Source organism: Tetrahymena thermophila, assembly GCF_000189635.1.
Source record: "Tetrahymena thermophila SB210 genomic scaffold scf_8254649, whole genome shotgun sequence".
Classification (NCBI taxonomy): Eukaryota; Ciliophora; class Oligohymenophorea; order Hymenostomatida; family Tetrahymenidae; genus Tetrahymena; species Tetrahymena thermophila.
The window spans coordinates 749,656-772,458 of NW_002476417.1; the positions used below are offsets into that span (position 1 = coordinate 749,656).

The window sequence follows — 22,803 nt, forward strand, 5'->3', positions numbered from 1 at the left end:
GTTAAATTAACTAGAAAAAATATTTCTAGGAAAATATAATTTCAAAAATGATATTTATAAATTAATGCAAGAAAAAAAACAAATTAATAATTTTGTAATTAACAATTAATGGTTCTAATAAAAGGAGTGAATTTATCGAAGTAAGAGATATTTGAATAAATAAAAATAAGGTACCAAATATTACGATACTTAATAATCATAACCATAAAAAATAGAACTAAAGTTATTAAAAAATTAGTTATGTAAGTAGTTTATGAGAGTATTAATTCTTCATAGATAATAATGTGCTATTTTACACTATATGGCAGCTAATATTATAATGTTTGTAAAATATTTGCAATAATATGAAATAAATGCAATGTAAATTGGGATTATAGATAATTGATTGATTGATTGTTATTGATAATTAATTACTTAGATTTGAAAACATATTTAATAAATATTCATTAATATTAATAACAATATTTCAAACAATTTATTATAATAAAAGCTTACTTTAATAAAGATATTTATGTCTTACTTGAAGACTAATATTTAGCTTTCAGATGTCCTTCCTTATTTGTCTTCAAAGAGACATTCTTTTTTTGAAGATGAAAAGTAGCAAATTATCTAAGCATTTATGAACTGTCCTCACTTTTAGTTATTTAGGATGGATGAGGGTTTAAAGAAGGCAATAGAAGCTTGCTACTCAGATATTAATTATTATTTATTTGGAGCAAAAAAAATATTACATTAGTATGGAAAAAACACTGATAATCAGTTCTTTATTGTAAAAGGTGAGGCTAATGTTTATGAGTATAAAAAGGATAGTGAATTAGAAATAGAGTGCTTCTATACAGCTTCAAGATCTAAGCTAAAAGAGACCATTGACCAGAAAAAAACTCAGCTTAAAAATTTAGAGTAGGTAATATAATCAAATTAAAGCTAAAAAATATCCTAAAACGGATTGCAAAGTTAAGATACTGTAAATCTTTAATAGCAAACTTAAAAAGAACTGTAAGCATAACTCAGTAAAGAAGTATCTGTTCTGGAAAGTGAGTTAAGGGCGATTGAAAAGATTCTTGATTAAAGATTTTCATTTTTTGATTCAGAATTAGATGCTATTAAAGGATATGATTAATTTTTTATTGATGAAGTTTGTCTCCTTAAATTTGTGAAAAAGCTTAAAGAAAACGACTCATTTGGAATTGTAGATAATAATAGAGATTAGATAATTGTATCTGTAACTGAAATTCATTTAACTAATTTAACGACTGAGGTCTATTAGATAAATCTAATACCCTTAAAAGCAACGAATGAGTTTTTTGCTTTTTACTTAAAAGAATGCAAATTGGATAATTATATTTAATTTAGGAATCTCTATGAGAAATACTTTAATAAAGGATAAGTAGTTTATGATACGATTTATAAGCCAGTAAAGGGTAAAAAAGGAAAGTAGATAGATAGCGATGAAGATAGTGATGAGGATGACAGCAGTTTTTCAAAAGAAGAATAAAATTAGTAAAAAAATATTGAGATAAATACTATTTATTTAATTAGGAGAGGTGTGTTTTAGTTGTCTAGATTTAAAGAAAAGAGGTTTCTGCCTATTAGAACACTTTATCCTGGAGACTTTTTTGGAATTGAAGATTTATTTTAAAATAATCATTAATTTAAAGTTACCTGCTAAAGCGATAAAAGTTCTGTTATAGCTTATAATTTTCCTTTTTTGAAAGATGGGCTTTCCTAAAATCTTTACTCTTCTGGTGAATTTATTAATACAAAATAAAAAGAGAAATTATAGGAAGTATAATAAAGATTTCTATAATATTATGTCAAAGTATACTTAGATGTGCTTGAATAATCTATTGAAAACAATAAAAGTTTTTCTAGCGTTTTTGCTCCACTGGTCAATAAAATAATTAAAAAAGAAAGAGATCCTAATTTCAGAAAAGAGGAAGAAGCAAGAGAGAAAAAATTTATAAAATTTGATGATATAATCCTAGAAATGCCGATAGAAGATGATGCTCCAAAAGGAAGATTCGATATAAAATTATAACCTTATGCAATTAATATGAAGAAATAAACCGTAATTTAAGGTTAGCAAGAATAGAAGATTTCGTTATAGTAGCCCTAGAATTTAGAGTAATAGTAAAAATAAAGTTTAATCAGTAATCCCAGCAATCCTAATTAAAATAATCCTGACATGACTTAATTAGTTAATAAACTACAAATTAAAATAAACAGTAGAAAATAATCTTAAGAAAAAATAAATTTAAAAAAGAAAGGATCTTAATAAGAAATTAGTATGGTTCAAACAATAAATTCAGGATCTAACCAAGAGACTGCTAAAATAGTATCAAAGAATCTTTCAGCATAAAACTTAGCATAGATCTCGCATGAAATGAATAGTCAAAATAATAGGTTTTAATAAATATAAGACACTGAAAGCATATAGATGACCAAACTTAAGAAGTAGTAAAGTATGACGAATTATTCTTTCCAACCTTATGCTGCTAAGCAAAACAGTAGAGATATTTCACCTCAAAGCAATCATATTAAAAGATCATAAAAAAACTTTACTATAGCTCCAATAAATAGTTAAAAAGAATAATCTGCAGCTTTATATGATGCAAATACATTGCCCATTAGTACTGGATCGTAATTAAAGTAGAGTCTTGATATCAAAGAAGTTAAATAAAATTCCCTTTAAATTTTTATTAAACAATAATAATAATAAGAATAGGAATATGATACTTAATATCTACTTAATTCTAACCATAATAAAGCTATTCCAAAAATTTATTAAGAATAATCTAATTCAACTCCTTCTTAACAAAAGACTAAATTATTCAAAAAACAATTCTCTAAAACCTCATCAAAAGAAGCTAATAGCCCACTTTCAAACAACTATAAAACTCATTTATCTTATGAGAATTTTAATAATACAAACAATTAAGCGCGTGTAAGCTTAAGTAATTTCAATTTAAGTCGCTAAAGCAGTAACAATAAAGACAGTCACGTTTTTAATAGATTTTCAGATAACTCTCCTGATTTAGAAGATAATCATGCAACAATCTCTTAAGAAAATAAAGTTAAGAAAAATTAAAGCAAAAAATAAAATAGTGGTAACTCAAATGAGAACAATGCAAAAAATATTGATGTATTAAATAACTAGCAAAATAGTTTAGATAGCTTGCCTTATATTTCTTAAAATATTTCTTCCTCTTCATTGATATTTGATAAGGCTAACAAAAGTTTAAATAACACAAGTACAAGTGGAATTAATACTACTAATAGTAGACTTCTCTCAACGAATGTTTTAAATAATTTATAAATGACTATTTCGTAAAAATCGAAGAGTAATAACAATTTAAGCTTTAAGCATCCAACAGAAATAAATGAGTCTAATACAAATAAGAACCAATTTAACAGCTATTACTCGCCTTAGCAAAAGTAAGGTTAGGCTAACTATTAAACTATTCCATCTCTTACTCATTTAGATAATTAAAATAAATAATGTCAGCTAAATTAAATTTACTTTGAAGGTACCTCTAGTAGTATGAATAACATTCCAAGCAAAAAGCTACCACTTAATTCATAAAGCTTAGGCTAAACATAAGAAAATTTTATGAGTCATAGTTCAAATAAACTGACTTCAAGTATGATAGCAAGTAGTAACTCACCCTAAAGTAATAAGAACAGATTATAAAAAACTAATATGAATTCAGAAAGATTTTCTGAGATGGTTTTTTCTAGAAAGAGTTCTAGCCAAAAGCTTATTAATCTCTAATAATAGCAAGATTATAATACTCAAACAAATTCTAATAAAAATTTAAATAATTTAATTTCTTTTACATCTACAGCAAATTAAATAGCTAATAATTATAATAAATAATTGCATTAAGCAACAGCTTCATCTTAAGAATAAACTCATTAAAATTCTTAGTAAGTAGCTTCTCCTAAAAAAATAAAAGGACTTTTAGATACTAAGAATGAAAGTAGAAATTAACTTAATAATAATAATATTTAAAAAATGTTATGCTAAGATGTAAATCAAGCAACTAAAAGTTAATTATTATAATAAAACATTAAAAAAAAATAAAATTCGCCTTCATTAATTGAAAGTAATTTCTTTAACCATTAACTATGAACAGTTAATTATTAAATAATCAGAAATTGAAAAATTAGATTGTACATATATATATTACAATAGAAGTAATTAACACATTAAGTTAAATGTTAACTGATAAAATAAATTTTATTACATTATTAATATAAAATCAACTTTATGATTAGTTTCTTATTTATAGTTAGTAAAAATTTCTTATTAAACTTTAAATCTAACTTAAAACTTTGTTTTTTAAAAATCCTGAATAGTATTTTATTTTTAATATTTTTACTTCTACCAGTAGATTGATTGATCATCTACACAAATTAAAAAAGTATTCATACTTATTAGATGAATGAAATTTAATTTTAATTTATATGCTAGCATTGGTTATACAAAATCTGTAAAATTTTCAGATTAACAGAGCTAAATTTTCTTCTTCTTCTATTCTTCATATTTCATTTATTTATTTATCTATTTATTATAATTAAAAATTTATTTATATTTATTAAAAATATAAATGAAATTAATAAATAGCCTAGTTACAAAAAAATAATACTATTAAACAATTAAATTTTAATTTGTTAAATCAAAAAATAGTTGCTAAGAAAACTTTAATATTTAAGGTTTTACCACTTTTATGAAGTATTAAACTTTATTTCATCCATAAAATTAACAACTTTTTTGAATAATATAAATAGCTTTTCATTTGTTTACAGAAAAGTCTTTTTAAATATTAACAAACTAATTTAATTTAGTTTAAATTTTTTTTTGATTGATTAAACATTCTTAAATATCAATAATTTAATAATATAAAACTTAAGTATTAAGAATAGCAAAATAATAACCTCTATTTCATAAGTGATGTTAGCATTTAAAGAAAGAGAGAGGGTAAATTTAAGAAAGATGTTTTTACAATGTACAGTTATGATAATTAATTTCATCTTAATCCGAGATAGTATAGTGGTTAGTATTCCTGCCTGTCACGCAGGAGACCCGGGTTCAATTCCCGGTCTCGGAGCTTTTTATATTTTTATTGTTTTAGAACATAATTTTAAAATTAACTAATTAAGAAATTCTACTAATCGCTTAAACATAAAAAAAATAATAATAAGAAATAAAAGTAATTTTTAAAAGCCTTTTATTAATTAATAAGACTCTTATCTCCAATAATATAAAAATGAAACTAACTCTAAAGTTAATTATTTCTGTGATAATACCTATTTCTATAGGAGTTGTAACAGTAATGATATTTTATTATAAACTAGTATTTTAAGCTCTCAGCGACTGGTAATTTCAAGTCATTTTTAAAAATAAATATCAATTAACGTCATTATAAAAAAGGGAGAGTATTAGTACTTAATGGATTATCTAGATATAAAAGCAGAAGCTCCATAATTAAGTGAGTCCAAATAAAATGATAGTAGAGTTAAATTTTCAAAATGTAAAAATTTAAACAAATATTGAAACATTTAACATCTATTTTTTTTTCTTTTCTTCAATAGATAGCCTTAAATACATTAATAACAGCAGACATACTTAAAAAACAGAGCTCAAAAATCATAAAAAGTATTTAATTTCAATTTAAATAAATTTATGAATTAATTATTATTAAATTGAAAGATAATCCGAAGGCTCATTACCTTATTTGTTCATTTAGATATGCTGATTATGGTTTGTGTGATCCTACTTTCAGTTTATTACAAAATGCTAACGAGTTGTATGTAGATTTATTCTTTCATAGAGTTACTTTTGAATTAGATAAGATGACTCCGCATGATCAGATGCTTTCATGGATAGTATTTTTATTTGTATTATTTTAAATATATTTAATCATCTTTTATTAGAATTTTAACTCAGGATTTTTTCTAAAATCTGTTTACAACACTTACAAAAATAGCTTAATAGACGTAGAACTTTTATACACAGCTGCAAATTCCACCTTAATGTATTTTGCACCTGCAGTGTAAAATAAATTAAAGATAAATTGTATTAAAGGGTCATGTTTATTTTTACTATTTTATTTATTAGATAGGCAAATTTTTCAGCAGCTACATATTAGACATGTATGGGAAATTCTTACATAGAACCATTTGACCCCAGATGTAGAGGATGGTATAAATCTGCTTTGAAAAATGAAGGTTATTAATTCTTACTCAGTATCAAAAATTTATTTTTAACATTATGGAAAATAATTAGGAAAGCTTTACTTTTAATAGCCTTATGTTGATGCTCTAAGTGGCAGTGTTTTGATGACTTCCTCTATCGAATTAACACTAAATGATACTACTAAAATGGTCTTTGGAATGGACTTTGGTATTACAAATATGATACAAAATATATTTACTCCCTAAGACACTGGTTCAGATGGATACACTGTTATATTTCATCAAAATAATCACACAGTATTTTTTTCTTCTAGATGTATTACTTTATTTATTCATTTATAATAACAAAAAGATTTTTCACCACAAGCTCTACGATGTTAAAACAGGGCTTTTGCTAAGTTGGGAAGATGTTGAGTTTAATGCTACTAGAGGAGATATCTTCACTCCTTAACAAAAGACAGAATTTACCAGCTAAGTTAATAATAGTATTTATTTTATAGAGAATGGAAGCTATGATATTCTTAATTTCATAAATGTTGACTCATTCTATCAAAGATGGGAAAAAGGAGATAATAAATAGTAAATTTTTTATATTTTAATTCAACCATTTTTATTTTTTTAAAATAGTTTTAGTCTCACCTATCCTGCAACAATTACTATGCCATATAATTTTTAAAATTCTGACTAATTTTCTATAAATATTTTAATGCTTGGGAGAGTTAGTAAAGATATCACTGATTTAATTAAATTAGTTAATCTCAACTAAAATCCTTTCTTTTTACTATCAATAATAATAGAAACAATTGTTATGATTTTAATTATTATATTATTTGTCTTGCATTATGGAGCTCTCCAATACAATTAAGTTGAAATTCCTATAACTATTTTGACTTAGTTTTTGTAACAAAACTACCAAGAGCAGGAATAGAATATAAAATAGGCTTATAAGGGGGAAGAATCAAAGGCTAATGAAAATAAGTACATTAAAAAAAGTAGATTCTATGTTGAAGTAATCAATTTATTAATTTAATTCACAAATTAAATTTTAACTATTAATTTTAAATTATAAAAAAGGGTGGTGAAACTACTAAAAAATTTTAAGAATTTAATACTTCATAAAAATTACAATTTGATGATTTATGTGAAAATCAATATTCAGACAATCTAACTGATAATTTAAGATCTAGGGTTAATTCTTAATTTTATTTTAATTAATACACGGAAAACTAAAGATCTAGAGTAGATTCGTAATTCAGGATAAATCAGTATAAAAACGTAGGAAGTGTTAAAGATAGAAATTTATCAAAAAGGTTAGTTCAATAGCCTAACAAAAGTGGATTAAGATTAAAAAATGACTCATAAGACATAAAAGATAATTATGCAGATATTAAAGAAAGCTTTAATGAATACCTTTCTAATTCAGATACAAGTGTTTTAAAAAAGCAAAGTAATAAGCTTGAAAGCTAAACCATTAAAGAAAGTCATAAAGTGGAACTGAAAAAAATTGATCCTATGTTCTTGGAGATGTCTATTATCCTTGAAACTTTTTAAAAATTAGAGAGTGTGATATAATATGCAATCAGCGAGTAAAATAAAGGTTCTGTAGTAAACTCTCTAATGCGCTTTTCAAATGCAAAGAGAACATTTTCTATGATTTAAAATAATATTGGCCTAGGAATGTGCTACTTTAATATTGCTTAGCTTCATTTGCAGTCAGACAGATATGAAGAAGCTATAGAGAATTTGTTTGCATCGATTGAATGCACCTTATAAGAAATGAATTTATCTTCTCTTTAGGAGCTAACTTATAAAATATATCAAGGCAATTTAAAATCATAAGTTTACAATCTTCGGATATTATCAAAGCGACTACTTGGATTGGCTCTTGTGCTAAAGGAAAGCTACAAAAAAAGAATAAACTACAACTATTACATCTCTTTATCTGATGATAAAAGCCAGTTATATGAATCTATTAAATATATTCAAATATGTTTGTAAATTGTTAATGTTACTTACTAAAGCAGAAATCTTTAAAAATATGCTTTGTTTGTAGAATTAGCTGAAAATTATCTTTTGATTAATGATTATGATAGCTGCGTATATTATTTGAGTATTTCTGAAGTCTTTATACAAAACAATTAAGATGCCTTTCCAACTAAGGAAATTAGGAGGACTGCATCTCCAGTCTCCCCTAATACATTTAGGAAAAATTTTAGCGAAGAAAATTAAGCAGATTCAATAATGGAAGACAGTCAAAATTTATTTAGAACAAATACTTAGCACTCTCCTATTTAACTTGGTAATTACTAAGCTTAAACGAGTAATTTTTAATAGCTTAGTAATTAATGCAATTCAGAAAAATAAACTAATAACTCTCTCCCTGACTGCATAAATTATATTAATGTAACCATTTTATAAAGTAAGATTTAATTTATACAAGGTATACTAACTTGTAAAGAATCTTACTTCTATCTAGGGTCTAGTCTACTATTGCAAACAATAGAAAACTACAGCATCTGTGATCCAACTATAATTTACTCATCCATGGTATCACTTTAGTAAGTATTTTAAGCAAATGATTTAGATTGTCAAGCATTACAGAATTAGTTGAATTTGATTAAGCTAATTTCTTATTAAGAGAATCAAGGTAACTAACAAGAGAGTAAATTATCTAATGACAACTAAGGATTAGGCGTAGAAGAAAATGCATGTAAATAATAAGGCGATATACGATTCGATATTGTTGTTGTCATCAATAATCCTTAAAATTTAAAAACTGAGAATATCTCTACTTAGATTAATTTTTTAAAATATCTGAATCAAAAATTTATAACTCCAAAGAAAGACAGAGTTAGTATTATCACTTATAATAGTGTCTTAAAAATAATATAGCCGTTAGTCATTATAGAAAATAAAAAGTAACTCAATTTTTGTATTTATTAGATTAAAAATGACTATGACAAGCTAATTTATTAGCAATATTCTGGAGTTCTTTAACCAAATTCTAATTAATACTTTATTGATCCTAAAATTGCATTTATAGCAGCCCTGAATTTTTTCCGCAAAGAAAGAGCTACAAAATATCTAAAGTCATAACAATTAATGTAAAAAGAGTAATAATTAGATATTGTCTTAAATAATCCAGCTTTTAAAAAATATCTAAAGCTAAAATTATAACCATTAATAGTCTAATTCAAATAAAAACTTTTACAAAAATTAAACTAAGGAAGCTAAATATCAAAAAAATAATTAACAGAATCCAACTTGATAAGCCTATAGACAGAATCTGCTGCAAGCTAACCCAATAAATCCTAAAAATTAAAAATGAGTTTCTTTAAATTACCAGAAAATGAAAATAATTCTTTCTCTTTTTTACATAAAGACAATGAGTAAAATGTATAACAAGAAATTAAATAAAATAAAAATTAATTATAAATCTTAGCAAATGATGAATCAAAAGAAATTGAAAAACTTTATAGAAAATAATAAGCTAATTATTAAATTTAACTTTCATATAATTAAGCAAATTACGATAATAATCCAAACATAATGAGTAATCTTAAAGATAACTAATAAACTTAGCCATAATTTTAGCAGCTTAAAATTTCTAATTCTCCACATAATCAAAAGTAAAAAAGTTCTTAATTTGATTATCTGATTGCTTGTTCAAAATAATCTATTTAGGAAATAAGTAAGAAATCTTAAAACTATGACGCATAAAACAATTAAAGTTATAATATTGAAGAAACCTTGTTAGAGTCATCTGAGATCTAAAATGATTAAATTAATGAAACATTTATGAACCACTTTGAATAATCTTTATTTAAATCAATAAAAATTTAAAATATTAATAAATAAAATTCTTAAAACAAACACCAAAATGAAAAATTTAATCAAGATGCTTCTTAAAAAGATAGAAAATAATTAATTGTCTTCTTTTCATTTAATGAATTAAAAGATTCTATGAAAAATTAAATATTTGAGAAGATTTCATTCACAGATGATATAGAAATACTACATTGCTGTATATAGAAATAATCCAACTCTTAGGAAGCTGAAAACTTTTCAGAACTACTTAAAAGCCATGAAAATAAAATAAACTACAAAAATGTAAACTTGAATTACAAAATATTTTAAGATTTACAATCTCTAATAAATCATATATAAAAATTAAAAATATCTAAATTTTACAAATATTAATTACTTTCAAGTTATCTTGGCTAGAGTTTTTGAATGCAAACTAATTTTATTGTAAGTATATAATAATAAATATTTTATTCTTCAAATGACATATCAATTGTATTGTATAAAAAAACATTATTTATTTTAAAAAAATGTTTTAAAATTATTTTGTACAAATTATTTATTTTTTTTTATTTATTCTACTTTATAATAATTCTAGAAATTAAATTCTTGTTTATCTGCATCCACAAAAACCTAACTCTGGAAATGTTATAATTAACAAAAAATTTTACCTTTAATTACAAAATATTTTAAGATTTACAATCTCTAATAAATCATATATAAAAATTAAAAATATCTAAATTTTACAAATATTAATTACTTTCAAGTTATCTTGGCTAGAGTTTTTGAATGCAAACTAATTTTATTGTAAGTATATAATAATAAATATTTTATTCCTCAAATGACATATCAATTGTATTGTATAAAAAAACATTATTTATTTTAAAAAAATGTTTTAAAATTATTTTGTACAAATTATTTATTTTTTTTTATTTATTCTACTTTATAACAATTCTAGAAATTAAATTCTTGTTTATCTGCATCCACAAAAACCTAACTCTGGAAATGCTATAATTAACAAAAAAATTTACTGAACTATATACAACCAAAGAAAATAATATCAATGCACAAATAATCAATTAATAAAAAATAATAATATAATATTTTAAAAATACTTTTTATGTTCATTCTTAAAAATATCTACATTTTACTATACAAATTGCTTACAAGTAACCTCAATCATTTTTTTTAAGAGTAAAAAAGGGAAGGAATTCAATAATAATATGTTCAAAAAAATATTAGATTATTAAAGTAACTTATTATATTTTTTAATTAGGTAAAACTACTTAATTTTACTTCATACTTTTAATTTATTAATAAAAATTTCATATTTTTGTAAAGAAATATTTATAAATAAAATCAAAAATTTATTTAAAATATATAAATAAATTTATTCTGTAAAAATTGATCAAAAAATATTAAGTTAAAGTAAATGAAATATTAGTTACAGATGTTATAATATATTAATCTAAATAAATAATATGAGATATAAGCTAAAAAAAATAACTAAAAGAATATTTTGGCAGTGAATTAGGTAAAAAATTGAATAAAACCTAATCTCTAATGACAAAATTAAAGATAAAATATTAAATGACGAAGAAAAGTTAATTTTTAATTTTATATCAATATAAATATGAAAAACAACAATAAAAGTATATAAATAAAATGTATTTATTAAATTTTATTTATAACTTCATTTTGTAGTACAGGATTCATAATTGTACATTTTGTAAAAAATATAAAAATAGATGATAAATTTATAAAAATTTTTTAAGCCAGTACAAGAAAATTTAATATAAAAATTTGATAAATTAGACAAAATTTTTTAAACAATATCATCACCTTATCTAATCTTAACAAAAATTCGGATATTCCATTCCTATTCAAGTTTTATAATGTAACTTATAGCTAGTGAATTAATGAAAATGATATTTATCTTTGTATTACAAATATGTAATTAACAAAAAGTAAAAATTTTCTTTGTAAATATTTTAAATCCTAAATATTTTTTTTTTGCTAATAAACATGCTAAGAATTTATTTTTTAAAGTAAATAAATTTATATTATTTTTTAATGCACATTTAATAGATAATTTTTTTTTATATCTTTCTTAGTAAAATGTTGTGAATTTAATTATAAAATAATAATAAATACATGCAAATTATGTTCATTCAATTTATAATTTATTTAATCATAGAAAATATTGAGTGAGATGCAGTAATTAATTTTATGTTTTTTTGTTTATAGATTAATTTTAATTATTAAGCAAAGAAAGAAATTTTAATTAATAACAATCATTATGATCAAATCATTTTTTTTTACTTTATTTCTACCGCTTTTATTAGGTAGCACTTTTATCTTAATCATGAACTACAAGATGGTCTTAGATGCTTTAAATACATGGTATTTAGCCTAAATATAATAAAAATAATATACTTAAAATATCATATTATGTGAATAGGTAAATATTATCATAAAATGAGATACTCTAATAAGAAATTTAAAGACTTTAAAACTTTGTTTAGCCTAACCAAGAAATTCTAAACTTTGGTTATGAATATGTAATTATACTTTACATTTATTATATGATTTAGACTATCTTTTTAACATAAAAAGGTAAGTGTCTCTCTTAAAACTTTTGATAAGCTTCTGAATAAGCTATCATCTGGTTAAATATTAAGTATGTTTATATAATTAAAGCAAGTATCAACTAACTAAATTTATTTTACATTAAAAGTTAACTCAAATTACAGCATCATAGAATGCTCTTATATAGATAATCAAATTTTTAAAAACTGCACTCCAGAATTTAATTAATACGCTGCTAACTAACAATATGCAAATTAATGGTACCACATTGATTATACTGATTTCAACTAACTTAGTAAGTAGGAGTAGAAGTTTTTAATAAATGTAAACAATGATATATTAATTATTAATCAGTATAATTAAATAATTAACCAAATAAATTATTTAATAAATTAAGAATGTTAGACTCTAGTTTTTTCTAATCAGCTTAATGAAGAATACCAAATATAGCGTTTATTCATCAGCTTTATATAATACATTCTAAAGTTCCTTATTTTATAGCATTTAAAAAACGTAAATTTTAATAATTATTTTAGTTTTGATTCTAAAATGAATATATTAAAGCTATTTTATTCATATAGAGATATGACATTAGGAAGCTTATCAGATATGAATTGTATAACAGATAAGAAAAAATTTCCATATGATCCTAGATGCAGAGATTGGTATTAAGGAGCAATAAAATCAACAGGTACTCATTCATTAATTAATTTGAAAGCATTTAATACTAATTATATTTTTTTCATTTATTAAATGTTTAAAACATTATTATTTTGTTATAGATATATTTTATACAAATCCATATATAAATTTAAATGGGAAAATCGGATTATCTGCATCTATTTAAATCTAAGATAATATTGAGAATACTTTTCAAGTAGTAGGTTTTGATATTACTGTAGAGAATTTTATTCAAAATGATTTTACCTCAAAAAACAATGATAAATACTCGATTCTATTTGATGAAGATTAAAATGTAAAATTTCATAATTTATTAATTTAAATATGTCTAAATTTAAAACTTCTTTGAAAAATATTTTAGATATTGTATCATCAGTATTACAATACTTCTTCAAAGCAATTTCTTTGGAGTGATTTGGAGTATTAAAACATAACAACACCTAAATAACAATAAGATAAAGCAAACTTTTAGTAAGCATTGAATTAAACGATAAATTCTTTAATTTATGAAGATCAAAATAGTTATTCGAAAAACAATTTCTTTAAATTCAACAAAAACGATAAAGAATAGTAAGTTATTATTAATTTATTTTATTAAAATCTTTTATTTGATTATCCATTAAAATAATACAAAAATTAAAAATTTTTAAATCAAACGAAAAGGTTTTAAATTTTATTCTAAGAATTTTTTTTTAAATATAGCTATGCATTGATCTTACCTGTTGAGTATATGAAAAAGAGTTTTTTAGCTCACAATAAAAGTTCTATTTTATTTTTAGGTAGAGTTTAAAATGACTTAACAACAGTGATAAATTAAGCTAATATAGCAAACAATAGCACCCTTATTATTATAAATATGTCTGGGATATTCTTTATTATTGTTTTGAACATATTAGCATTTGTGATATTTCTTATTTATTAATATTATATAATTATAATTCCTCTTTCTGCTCTCACAACATTTCTGAAAGAAATAGTTAAGCAAAAGGAACAATCTTAAGAAAAACTATTAAACTAGTAGACGAAAAAGACTAAAAATTATAATTTAAAAACAAGATATGGACAGAATGATAGACAAACATTTTAACAAATATAAATCTTTTCCAGTAGAAATAATATTTCAAGTAGTTAAATTGCATCCAGTTAAGGTCTTTTCTTTTAAAACTTGAGTAAAGAGTCTTTTCATATAAATAAAATGAAACCAAAAAAACCTTCTGAAAATTAATCTAACTTATAAGTACCTTCAAGAAAGACTTTTTAATATGAGGCATCTGAATATATTGAACCTTAAGAAATAAAATATAATGGTTCTATGGAATCTCTCATATCGTAAGAAACAAGCGATGAAGAGGAATACTCTAAACTTGATCTTTAAAACATGGTGCCTTTTTCACTGGAAATTGAAATTATAAAAGATACTTTTTTATAGCTTGAGTAAATACTTAACTACACTTAAAGCACAAATGAGAATACTAAAAGTTAAGATACATAATTTTTGTAAATTTTTAAAGGAATTTAAATATTCAAAGACATAAAAAATTATTTTGCAATTTAAAAGCTTTACAGTTAACTTGCAAGAATTTACTTCAATCAAAATGAATATTTAATAGCATTATAATAGTTTTAATCAAGTCTCTATTACTGTCTACTTGATCTTGGATATGGAGACGAATAAATGCTTTGGGATTCACTTAATCAAGGAGTCTATATTTAAAATTAAGAAAAAATGTATACTCTTTCGATTAGATATTACATGATTGCCTATTGCGAATATTAAATTTTACTTAAAGATAATTAATTTATTTAAAACTACCTCAGTTTCTAGAGCTATCCAGAAGAATAGAGCTTGTTAAAAAATTCATAAGAGCACATTTAAAAATCATTAAATATTCTTGAAAAAATATAAAAACATATTTAAGTTTCAAATAACACTTAGTCAATTAGCTATGTCTACCTTCTAGCTTGTTAGATTTCTCTACTTACAAGGGATTAAACTACCTTTTAGAAATATTATTAAATGATTGATATTAATAATTAGAAATATTTAAATGCTGAATCACCTCAACTTAAGATCTAATCTTAAAGAGAAATTTAAAGCTTAAAGGAAACTGGTAATTTACTAATTTAAAATTATGCTCAATAATAGATAAAATTATTGAAAGTTATCAAGCTACTAGTGTACAAAGATCAATCATAAGAGTTGGTTGATAATATTAAAAATATTTTTTAAGAAAGTTAATTTATTTATCCTTAACTATTCTCATTTTGTTTTCATATACTGAAATAAAAAATATAATAAATACCTGAAATCTAAAAGGCTATTGAAGAAGAGTAACTAAATGTTTTTTTAAAGTAGAAATACAATTTCATAATTATTATACAGGTTGAACTTTATTATAGCAGTGTAGATATTTAAAAGAAAATTGTTTTACTTCAACAATTATATGAAAGAATATAAAATTTAGATATCTTAGTTACTCTTATAATACTTTCTGAAAACTAATTTGAAACAATTCAAGCTCAATAACCAATTTAAAATGCAAGACAATTTAGTTTACTCATGGAATACTTACATTCAAAATATACAGCTTTAAAAAGCAAAATGTACTTTGAAAAAGCTAGTGATTTTTTATAATTTTAGTAACCTTTTATTGTGCTGCAAAACTGTATTCTCTAGTCAATTATTCAGCTATGCTCAATTTCTTAAAAAGAATCAAACAATACTTTTACTCAAAACATAGTTATTATAGATCGTTTGGAAATAAAATAAATGCAAGAAAAAGAATATAATATTTTGCAAAACTTGTAATTTTTTTCATAAGTAAATAAAATATATTAATTTTTCATTCTCACTTAAAACTGCAATAGTTCTTACTTTAAATCAACAAAAAATCATGATTTAATAAACATAGCATCTCAAAAACTAGACTTAAAGCAAAATTTCTCTGACTTTAAAAATCCTTTTAAAAAAAGGATAATATTATCAAGGCTGGAATAAGTTTTACCTTATTTACAAATTTTGTTGATAAATAAAATACAATAAAAAAGTATTGAGTTAAATTATGTTTTTGAGTGAATATATATATATAATAAAATAACTTACTAATTAACTATATATTATTAACTAACTTTATATTATATTATCAAATTTTGCTTTATTTATAAAAGAATTTTTTACCTTTTTAATCATTTCAAAAAAAATTTATTTATTTATTAACTTAATTAAATAAAATTTTATTTTTTAGTTATTTAAAAAATATAAAAATTAATATATGTTACTAGCTCATTTATTTATTTATTTTTAGTTTTGTTTAATGTTTCACATAATTTATATTTAAATTATATTTATTTACTAATAATATTGTAAAAATTCATATAAATAATTTTATTTGTTTCAACATAATTTTCATACAAAACTTACGGAAAAAATAAAAAAGGTCCTACTGGGATTCGAACCCAGGTCAAGGGATTTAGAGTCCCCAGTACTAACCGCTATACTATAGAACCGATGATAACATTCTTAATTATTACTAATATTTAGAACTTTATCTGTTAGGGAATGCTAAAAACTAATAAAATTAAAAGTTAAAAAATTTTATTAAGATTTTTTTAAAATAGGAAAAATTTATCTAAAATCATTATTTAAATAAATTTAATTTTACTAATAAAATAAATGTAAAATTCAATGCTCTTTTTCTTTTATGTTATAGTATTTCTATGCCAAAACATATTTTTTATAACAATGAAAATTTATCTATGCTTGTAAAATTGAATATTATTAACAAAATAATAATAATAATTGATAAATAATAATAGCAATAACTATCATATTGGAAATTAATTAATTAAAATAAATAAAAGTTAATTTACTTTCTTTCTTAATATTTAAGTTCTTAGATCATATTAATAGCAAAAACAAAGGCAAAAATGAATATTCTTTTGAAGTTAGCCTTAGCATTTAATTTTTTAATGTAAGTTACTTTTCAACAATTTATATTTTCTTCTGTTCCCTAGAGCAAGTTGCTATTTTCAAATGCTGATTAAATTTAGAGTATAATTACAACAAACGATATTGCTTATTTGAGTATTCAACAATAAGGAATATGGGTATATAATTATCTCAATTAAACATTAGTAGCAAAACTTCAAGCATAGCAATTTCAAGATGTTACAATTTTCTGTGTTAGCTAAAATAACTCAATAATTTATTCCATTTTAGATTAAAGTATTTAAAGTTTTAACTTTTAACTTTAGATTCCAAACAATAATAATAATTCTCAAAGTATCATATTACAAACTAACTTAAAATCTAGCTTAACGATAAGAGCTCCCATTTAAAAAATCCTATTAGATTTTAGCGAAAAAAATTTGTTTATATATGGAGGGACTCAAATAGCTCTTTATAGTAGCTTAACCCTTAGCTAGATTTCTGTTTTTGATTTGAATCAAAATATCTAACAGATGAGATTATCCTTAGATGGAAATTACTTATTTCTACTTTCTACTTACTAAGGTCAATAATTAATAAGAATTTTTTAGATAAATGAAAATCAAGCATTTAATGAAGTTGGATAAACAATTTAGTATCCTACAGTGAGTGATTTTGAGATCTCTCACAATCGAATGTGGATTTATGGTATTGATTAAGTAAATTGTGCCATATTGATAGCTAGTGTCTAGCCAGTATATTCCAATGCATAAGGGATAGCAGTTATTTCTACCTGGTAATCAATTTGGCCATATAGCACCAAATCATCTATAATTACAATAAAATTCACTAAAGATGATAATTATTTTATGATTGGGCTTAAATCCTAAGGGATCTTAGTGTTCGATGCATCAAACAAACTAAATCCATAATTATATTACTAAATTACATTTTCTGAGCTACCAAAATTTTTTGAATTAAATGGGTATTTGCAAAACTACTTTGTAATCAGTGATTCTTAAGCTTTGTTATTTTATAATCAAATATAAATAAATTTGAATTAGAAAACTCCAAATTTATTTAATTAGCATCTTCAAGAGCTTATACCTATATCTCAGGCCAATAGATGCCTCTCTGTGAACAGTGGAGCAAATTTAATTGTATCCCAGTCCACATTAGGCTTTAGTCTTTTACAGTTTTATGACTTGAAATAACCTTATAACGTAAAAGCAAATGCATAATTAAATCTGTAAAATGTAAATTATTAGGATGTAGTTTTTGATATTAATACTTAATCTCTCTACGGTCCTTCAACACCAACATCTAATAATCTTATGGATTATTTCAAATTAAGCTATGGAGATTCACTAAACTCTCCATAAATTACTTTGCTTTAATCTTTTTCTGCTGGAAATAATAATTTTTAATAGTAATAAGAATTTTCTAATATATACAGAAGTAAAGATGGAAATCTAATTCTATAAACATATGGTGGTAATGGTTTTCTTTTATATGATTCTTCAAAATATCCTCAGTTAAATTTAATAAAAATGAATACTCTATTCAATTACACAGTCCACTAAGCCGACATCACAAAAGACAATAAATGGGTAATTTGTACATAAAGATAAATTGGATCTTATGGTATTGTTAGTATTTCAGATTTAAAGAATATAAATCTTTAAAATTTATTTAAAACTTCTGGAGTAGAAGGTGTTGTAACATCATCTTTAGGCAACTATGTTTATCTCTATGATGGCTCAAAGGGTATATCTATTTTAGATACTAGCTTTTTCCCTTAAATTAAAGTAATCAGTAATGTAAAAATTCATGGTTGGGTAAGTTATGTTAACTTATTTAAAGACGAAAACTTTATTTTAGCATCTACTTATTCTACAAACTTAGTAACACTTATCGATATCAAAGATAAATAGAATCCCTTCATAGTAGCCAATATTCAAAGAGGATAAGAAAATGGAAATTCTTCTTGTCTCTCTTATGATGAAAATTATATTTACATTTTGAATGGGAATGGAATAAAATATCTTCCTCTGAGCACAAATAATTAAATCCACTTTTAATTAAATTCATATAACAAGGCATCTAAATAATTTTAAGAAATAGACAATTCTAGTTTTTTGTAGATTGGATAATTGTATTCTATTCGATTTACAGTTCTTTATCCAAATCAAGGAAATGTAATAACTTAGGTTTTATATTACAGCAACTTCGAGAAAACTGCGCTTCCATCTTGGATTTCATTTGATTCTTCTACAAATATGGTTTTAATTAATGCATAAAGAGAAGGACTAGGAACATTTTAATATAGTCCACCTATATCAAAATAAAATATTTTGTTGCTTACTGTTTAAAAGTAGGTCTAACAGACCGATTTTATCTTTGATTCAACTTTAAACGGAATACAGACATCGTAGGATTAAAGCAATCAGATATTTTAGTAGCTTCAGCAAATGGGAACTATTAGAAAAGATAATTATTTAATATCCTCTTTCTATGAAACATAATTGTTAAATTTAAACTTACAAATAAATGGTTTCTCTACAACCTAATAACAAATGATTAACAATTTGGTCTATATGAGGCTTCAATAAACCTTAGAAATTGTTCCTATTTCATTTTAAATTTAGCAATCTTTACGATTAAATTTTCAAAACCCTTCTTAAATAATTAATACTTATTCTAACCAAGCCACTTTGACACTTTCTGTAGAAAAAAGTGCTGGGTAGTTTGTGTAAAAGCAGTATAAAAATGTTATATTTTTCTTTAATGACACCCTTAGCAGCTTATCGTTAGAAGGATCGATTTAAAATCTGAATAAAATTTTATTTGAAAAAATAATATTTTATGCTTATCAAGAGTTATCTTAAATATCTCTAAAAATTATCGTTTAAGATAATATAAACTACTAATTAAACCAAACTATTTTACTGTCAGATCCTAATTCATAGTTTATTTAGTAAAAAATTGCAGTTAAGCTCAATAACCCTCTATAATAATAAATTAACAATTATCTTCCATAAGGAGTAATTTATTTATTATCAAGTCTAAGTATTTAATTTAATTAAAACTCATTCTCAGTTTCTGAGCCCTATTATATAAAATATGCTCTTTTTGTGTAATAAAATAAAAATCAAATGAATACCATAAATAGCTAATATAATTAATTTTTAGATAGCAGCTACCTACAAACTTAATAAAATCTTGGTTTTGTACCTTTAGCAGATGATGATTGGATTTAATTCGATTCAATCAATTTAAAGTTAAATGGTTATGCTTATATATCCTTATATTTATAAGTACGAACATATAAGCTTGTTGCTTTTGATGGTTACAGTTACGCAGAAGATACCTTTTAGTTAAAAGTTTAAGGACTGCCAGTGAGCTTGATTTTGATATTTGTAATAATCTTGTTAATTATTTTGACTATTCTAATAGGAATTTTTAGTTGCAGAAGTTATGTGTATAACATTTTCTACTAAAAGAAAGTTGGTTCTGCGTATGAAGAAAAAGTTATTATTAATAGATTTTTTGTAAAAAAAATAGCAATAATTGGAGATGAACTAATAAAGGCATAAAAACTGCTTGACTCAATAATTACTGTGATGAGAAACAATAAAGATTAAGTATTTTTTTTAAGTTAAAAGCATTAAAATATTTCTGAGAGTGTGTAAGATGATATTTCTATCAAGAAAACGATCAAAGAAAAAAACACATTTTTTAGAAACTAATTATGCAATAACGAGTTACCCGTACAAAGAGAAAGTCTTGATGATATTTTAGAATAAAATGATAAAAAGAAATAATTGCTAATAAAAAACTTCATTTTAAATGTTCAAAATAAACTAGAAATTGAAAAAGCGAACAGAAGACACATCTAAGTTGATGATAACAAATTTGTGTCTAGCTTTTAAATGAAGCAAGGATATACCATTTCTAATAAAATAGAACTTTGGATAATTAAAAAGAAAATATTGGCTTACTTTACAGATACTCTTTTCAAGAATATTAGCATCGACAAGATTTGGGCTTTTTTATAAAAACACAAAGTATGTTACATTTATAATGATTAAACAATTGCTCCTCATCAATACGGACTTTACTTACAGGATCCAACGAATGTTTTTTATTATTGCTTCCTATCCTGTATGAGTGAATTCTTGTTAAAAATGGATGATTTCTCCTTTCTTGTGTATAATTTACTAATTGAGTTAATAAAATTAAATCCTAAAAAGGACAAGAGAGAATGGTATGACAGGTATGTCAAAGTCACAACATTATACCCATCGATTACTGAAATATCCTCAGCACCTTTTCCTGAAGTAGAATTTAATGAAAAACTAATAAAATCAGATTTGGATTAAATTTTTAATGAGGAGATTGCTGAATTTAAAAATTAAAAGCTACTGGAAATCAAATATTAATTACTATAATACATAAACTTAAATTTAATTAAGCAAGTAATTATTTCCTAAAAATTAGGTATTTAAAGAACAAAGAAAAATAACTTTCAATAATATTTTTGTGAATCCTCACTGCACATACAACCAATTTAAATTAATTTAATTCAATGTTTAATAGACAAACCTTCATCAAACTGCAAAAAATTAAAAAAACTTTTTTTCATGGACAAACAATATTACACTCTCTAAAAAAATGTTAACTTTTTGTGGCTTAAGCTAGATGTTAGAAATACCAACTGTCTAATATTCTATGGTACTCCTTCTTTTTATGAATAATAAGGACTTCAGATTAGAATCTATAATAAATCAAAATAAATAATTTCTTAATTTGAAATTAAGATTGGTTCTCTAATCGATTTCCGCTTAGATTCAAACTCTTCAACACAAAAAATCCCATAAAGCGCCTAGTAAAGCAATTCGAGACCAAGAATTTATTCTAATTTTTCTCCTTCATCGCTATCTTAAAATTAAAACAACTCACCTGTTACCAGCATCAAAAAGTTAAGTTTTAATATGTAAATTATTTCATTTAAAAAAAACAAATTAATTTTTAAATTAATATCATAAAAGCGAGGAAAATACGATATACAACTACTAGAACTAAAGAACAAAATCTGCGTTTTAAAGATTATAGAGTTAGTAATAAACTAATACAATTACTCAAAATATAAATGACAGACAAGTAGAAAGGAAAAAAATAAACCTTTAGAGAGTTGAATTACATAGTTCTTTTGAAGAAAACTTCACATGTGACACAAATGATGATTATAAACCGATAATAGTTTATGAGACTTAATTTAAAAAAATAAAAAATAAAGAGTAAAATTGAAAAAAAGTTATTTTCAATACACTCTATTTCATTCATATATATAAGCATCTTGAAAATATTTTTATTTTAAATTTCCAAACTTTAATAAATAATATTTTTTTAAATAGCTTAAAATTATTTTTTAAACTTTAAGAATAAGTATTATATTAAAATTAAGAATTTATTTTGATAATGAAAAAAATATTTATTTTTATTTAAAAGAAAAAAACAATAGATCTAGTGCAAAATATATAAATATTTCTTCATAATATTCTATAAAGAATAATTGTATTTTTATTCTTAATTAATATTGA

The 22,803-nt window shown here is 22.9% G+C and overlaps 4 protein-coding genes across 4 annotated transcripts; all 4 read left to right on the forward strand. All coding sequences in view use genetic code 6, as the record gives it.

The window, feature by feature from the left end:
• Window positions 1–511: 511 nt before the first annotated feature.
• On the forward strand, window positions 512–4,132 carry TTHERM_00275810 (hypothetical protein; the record flags this gene model as incomplete). Its single annotated transcript, XM_001016022.1, has 1 exon — window positions 512–4,132. One exon carries the CDS (start codon window positions 512–514, stop codon window positions 4,130–4,132), a length of 3,621 nt encoding a protein of 1,206 aa, XP_001016022.1.
• An 864-nt stretch (window positions 4,133–4,996) lies between these two features.
• TTHERM_00275830 (tetratricopeptide repeat protein) lies at window positions 4,997–10,431 on the forward strand (the record flags this gene model as incomplete). Its single annotated transcript, XM_001016023.2, has 11 exons — window positions 4,997–5,213; window positions 5,359–5,380; window positions 5,435–5,534; window positions 5,596–5,659; window positions 5,714–5,889; window positions 5,938–6,056; window positions 6,122–6,231; window positions 6,290–6,495; window positions 6,551–6,777; window positions 6,826–7,207; window positions 7,273–10,431. 11 exons carry the CDS (start codon window positions 4,997–4,999, stop codon window positions 10,429–10,431), a joined length of 4,782 nt encoding a protein of 1,593 aa, XP_001016023.2.
• Window positions 10,432–12,367: 1,936 nt separating this feature from the next.
• Window positions 12,368–16,326, forward strand: TTHERM_00275840 (transmembrane protein, putative; the record flags this gene model as incomplete). The annotated part of the gene is made up of 10 exons (XM_001016024.2): window positions 12,368–12,405; window positions 12,464–12,563; window positions 12,619–12,682; window positions 12,740–12,915; window positions 12,989–13,104; window positions 13,173–13,282; window positions 13,374–13,567; window positions 13,634–13,842; window positions 13,975–16,093; window positions 16,246–16,326. The coding sequence occupies 10 exons, from the start codon at window positions 12,368–12,370 to the stop codon at window positions 16,324–16,326; spliced, it is 3,207 nt and encodes a 1,068-aa protein (XP_001016024.2).
• Window positions 16,327–17,241: 915 nt separating this feature from the next.
• Window positions 17,242–22,510, forward strand: TTHERM_00275860 (transmembrane protein, putative; the record flags this gene model as incomplete). Its single annotated transcript, XM_001016025.2, has 3 exons — window positions 17,242–21,678; window positions 22,021–22,196; window positions 22,252–22,510. The coding sequence occupies 3 exons, from the start codon at window positions 17,242–17,244 to the stop codon at window positions 22,508–22,510; spliced, it is 4,872 nt and encodes a 1,623-aa protein (XP_001016025.2).
• Between the last annotated feature and the right edge of the window lie 293 nt (window positions 22,511–22,803).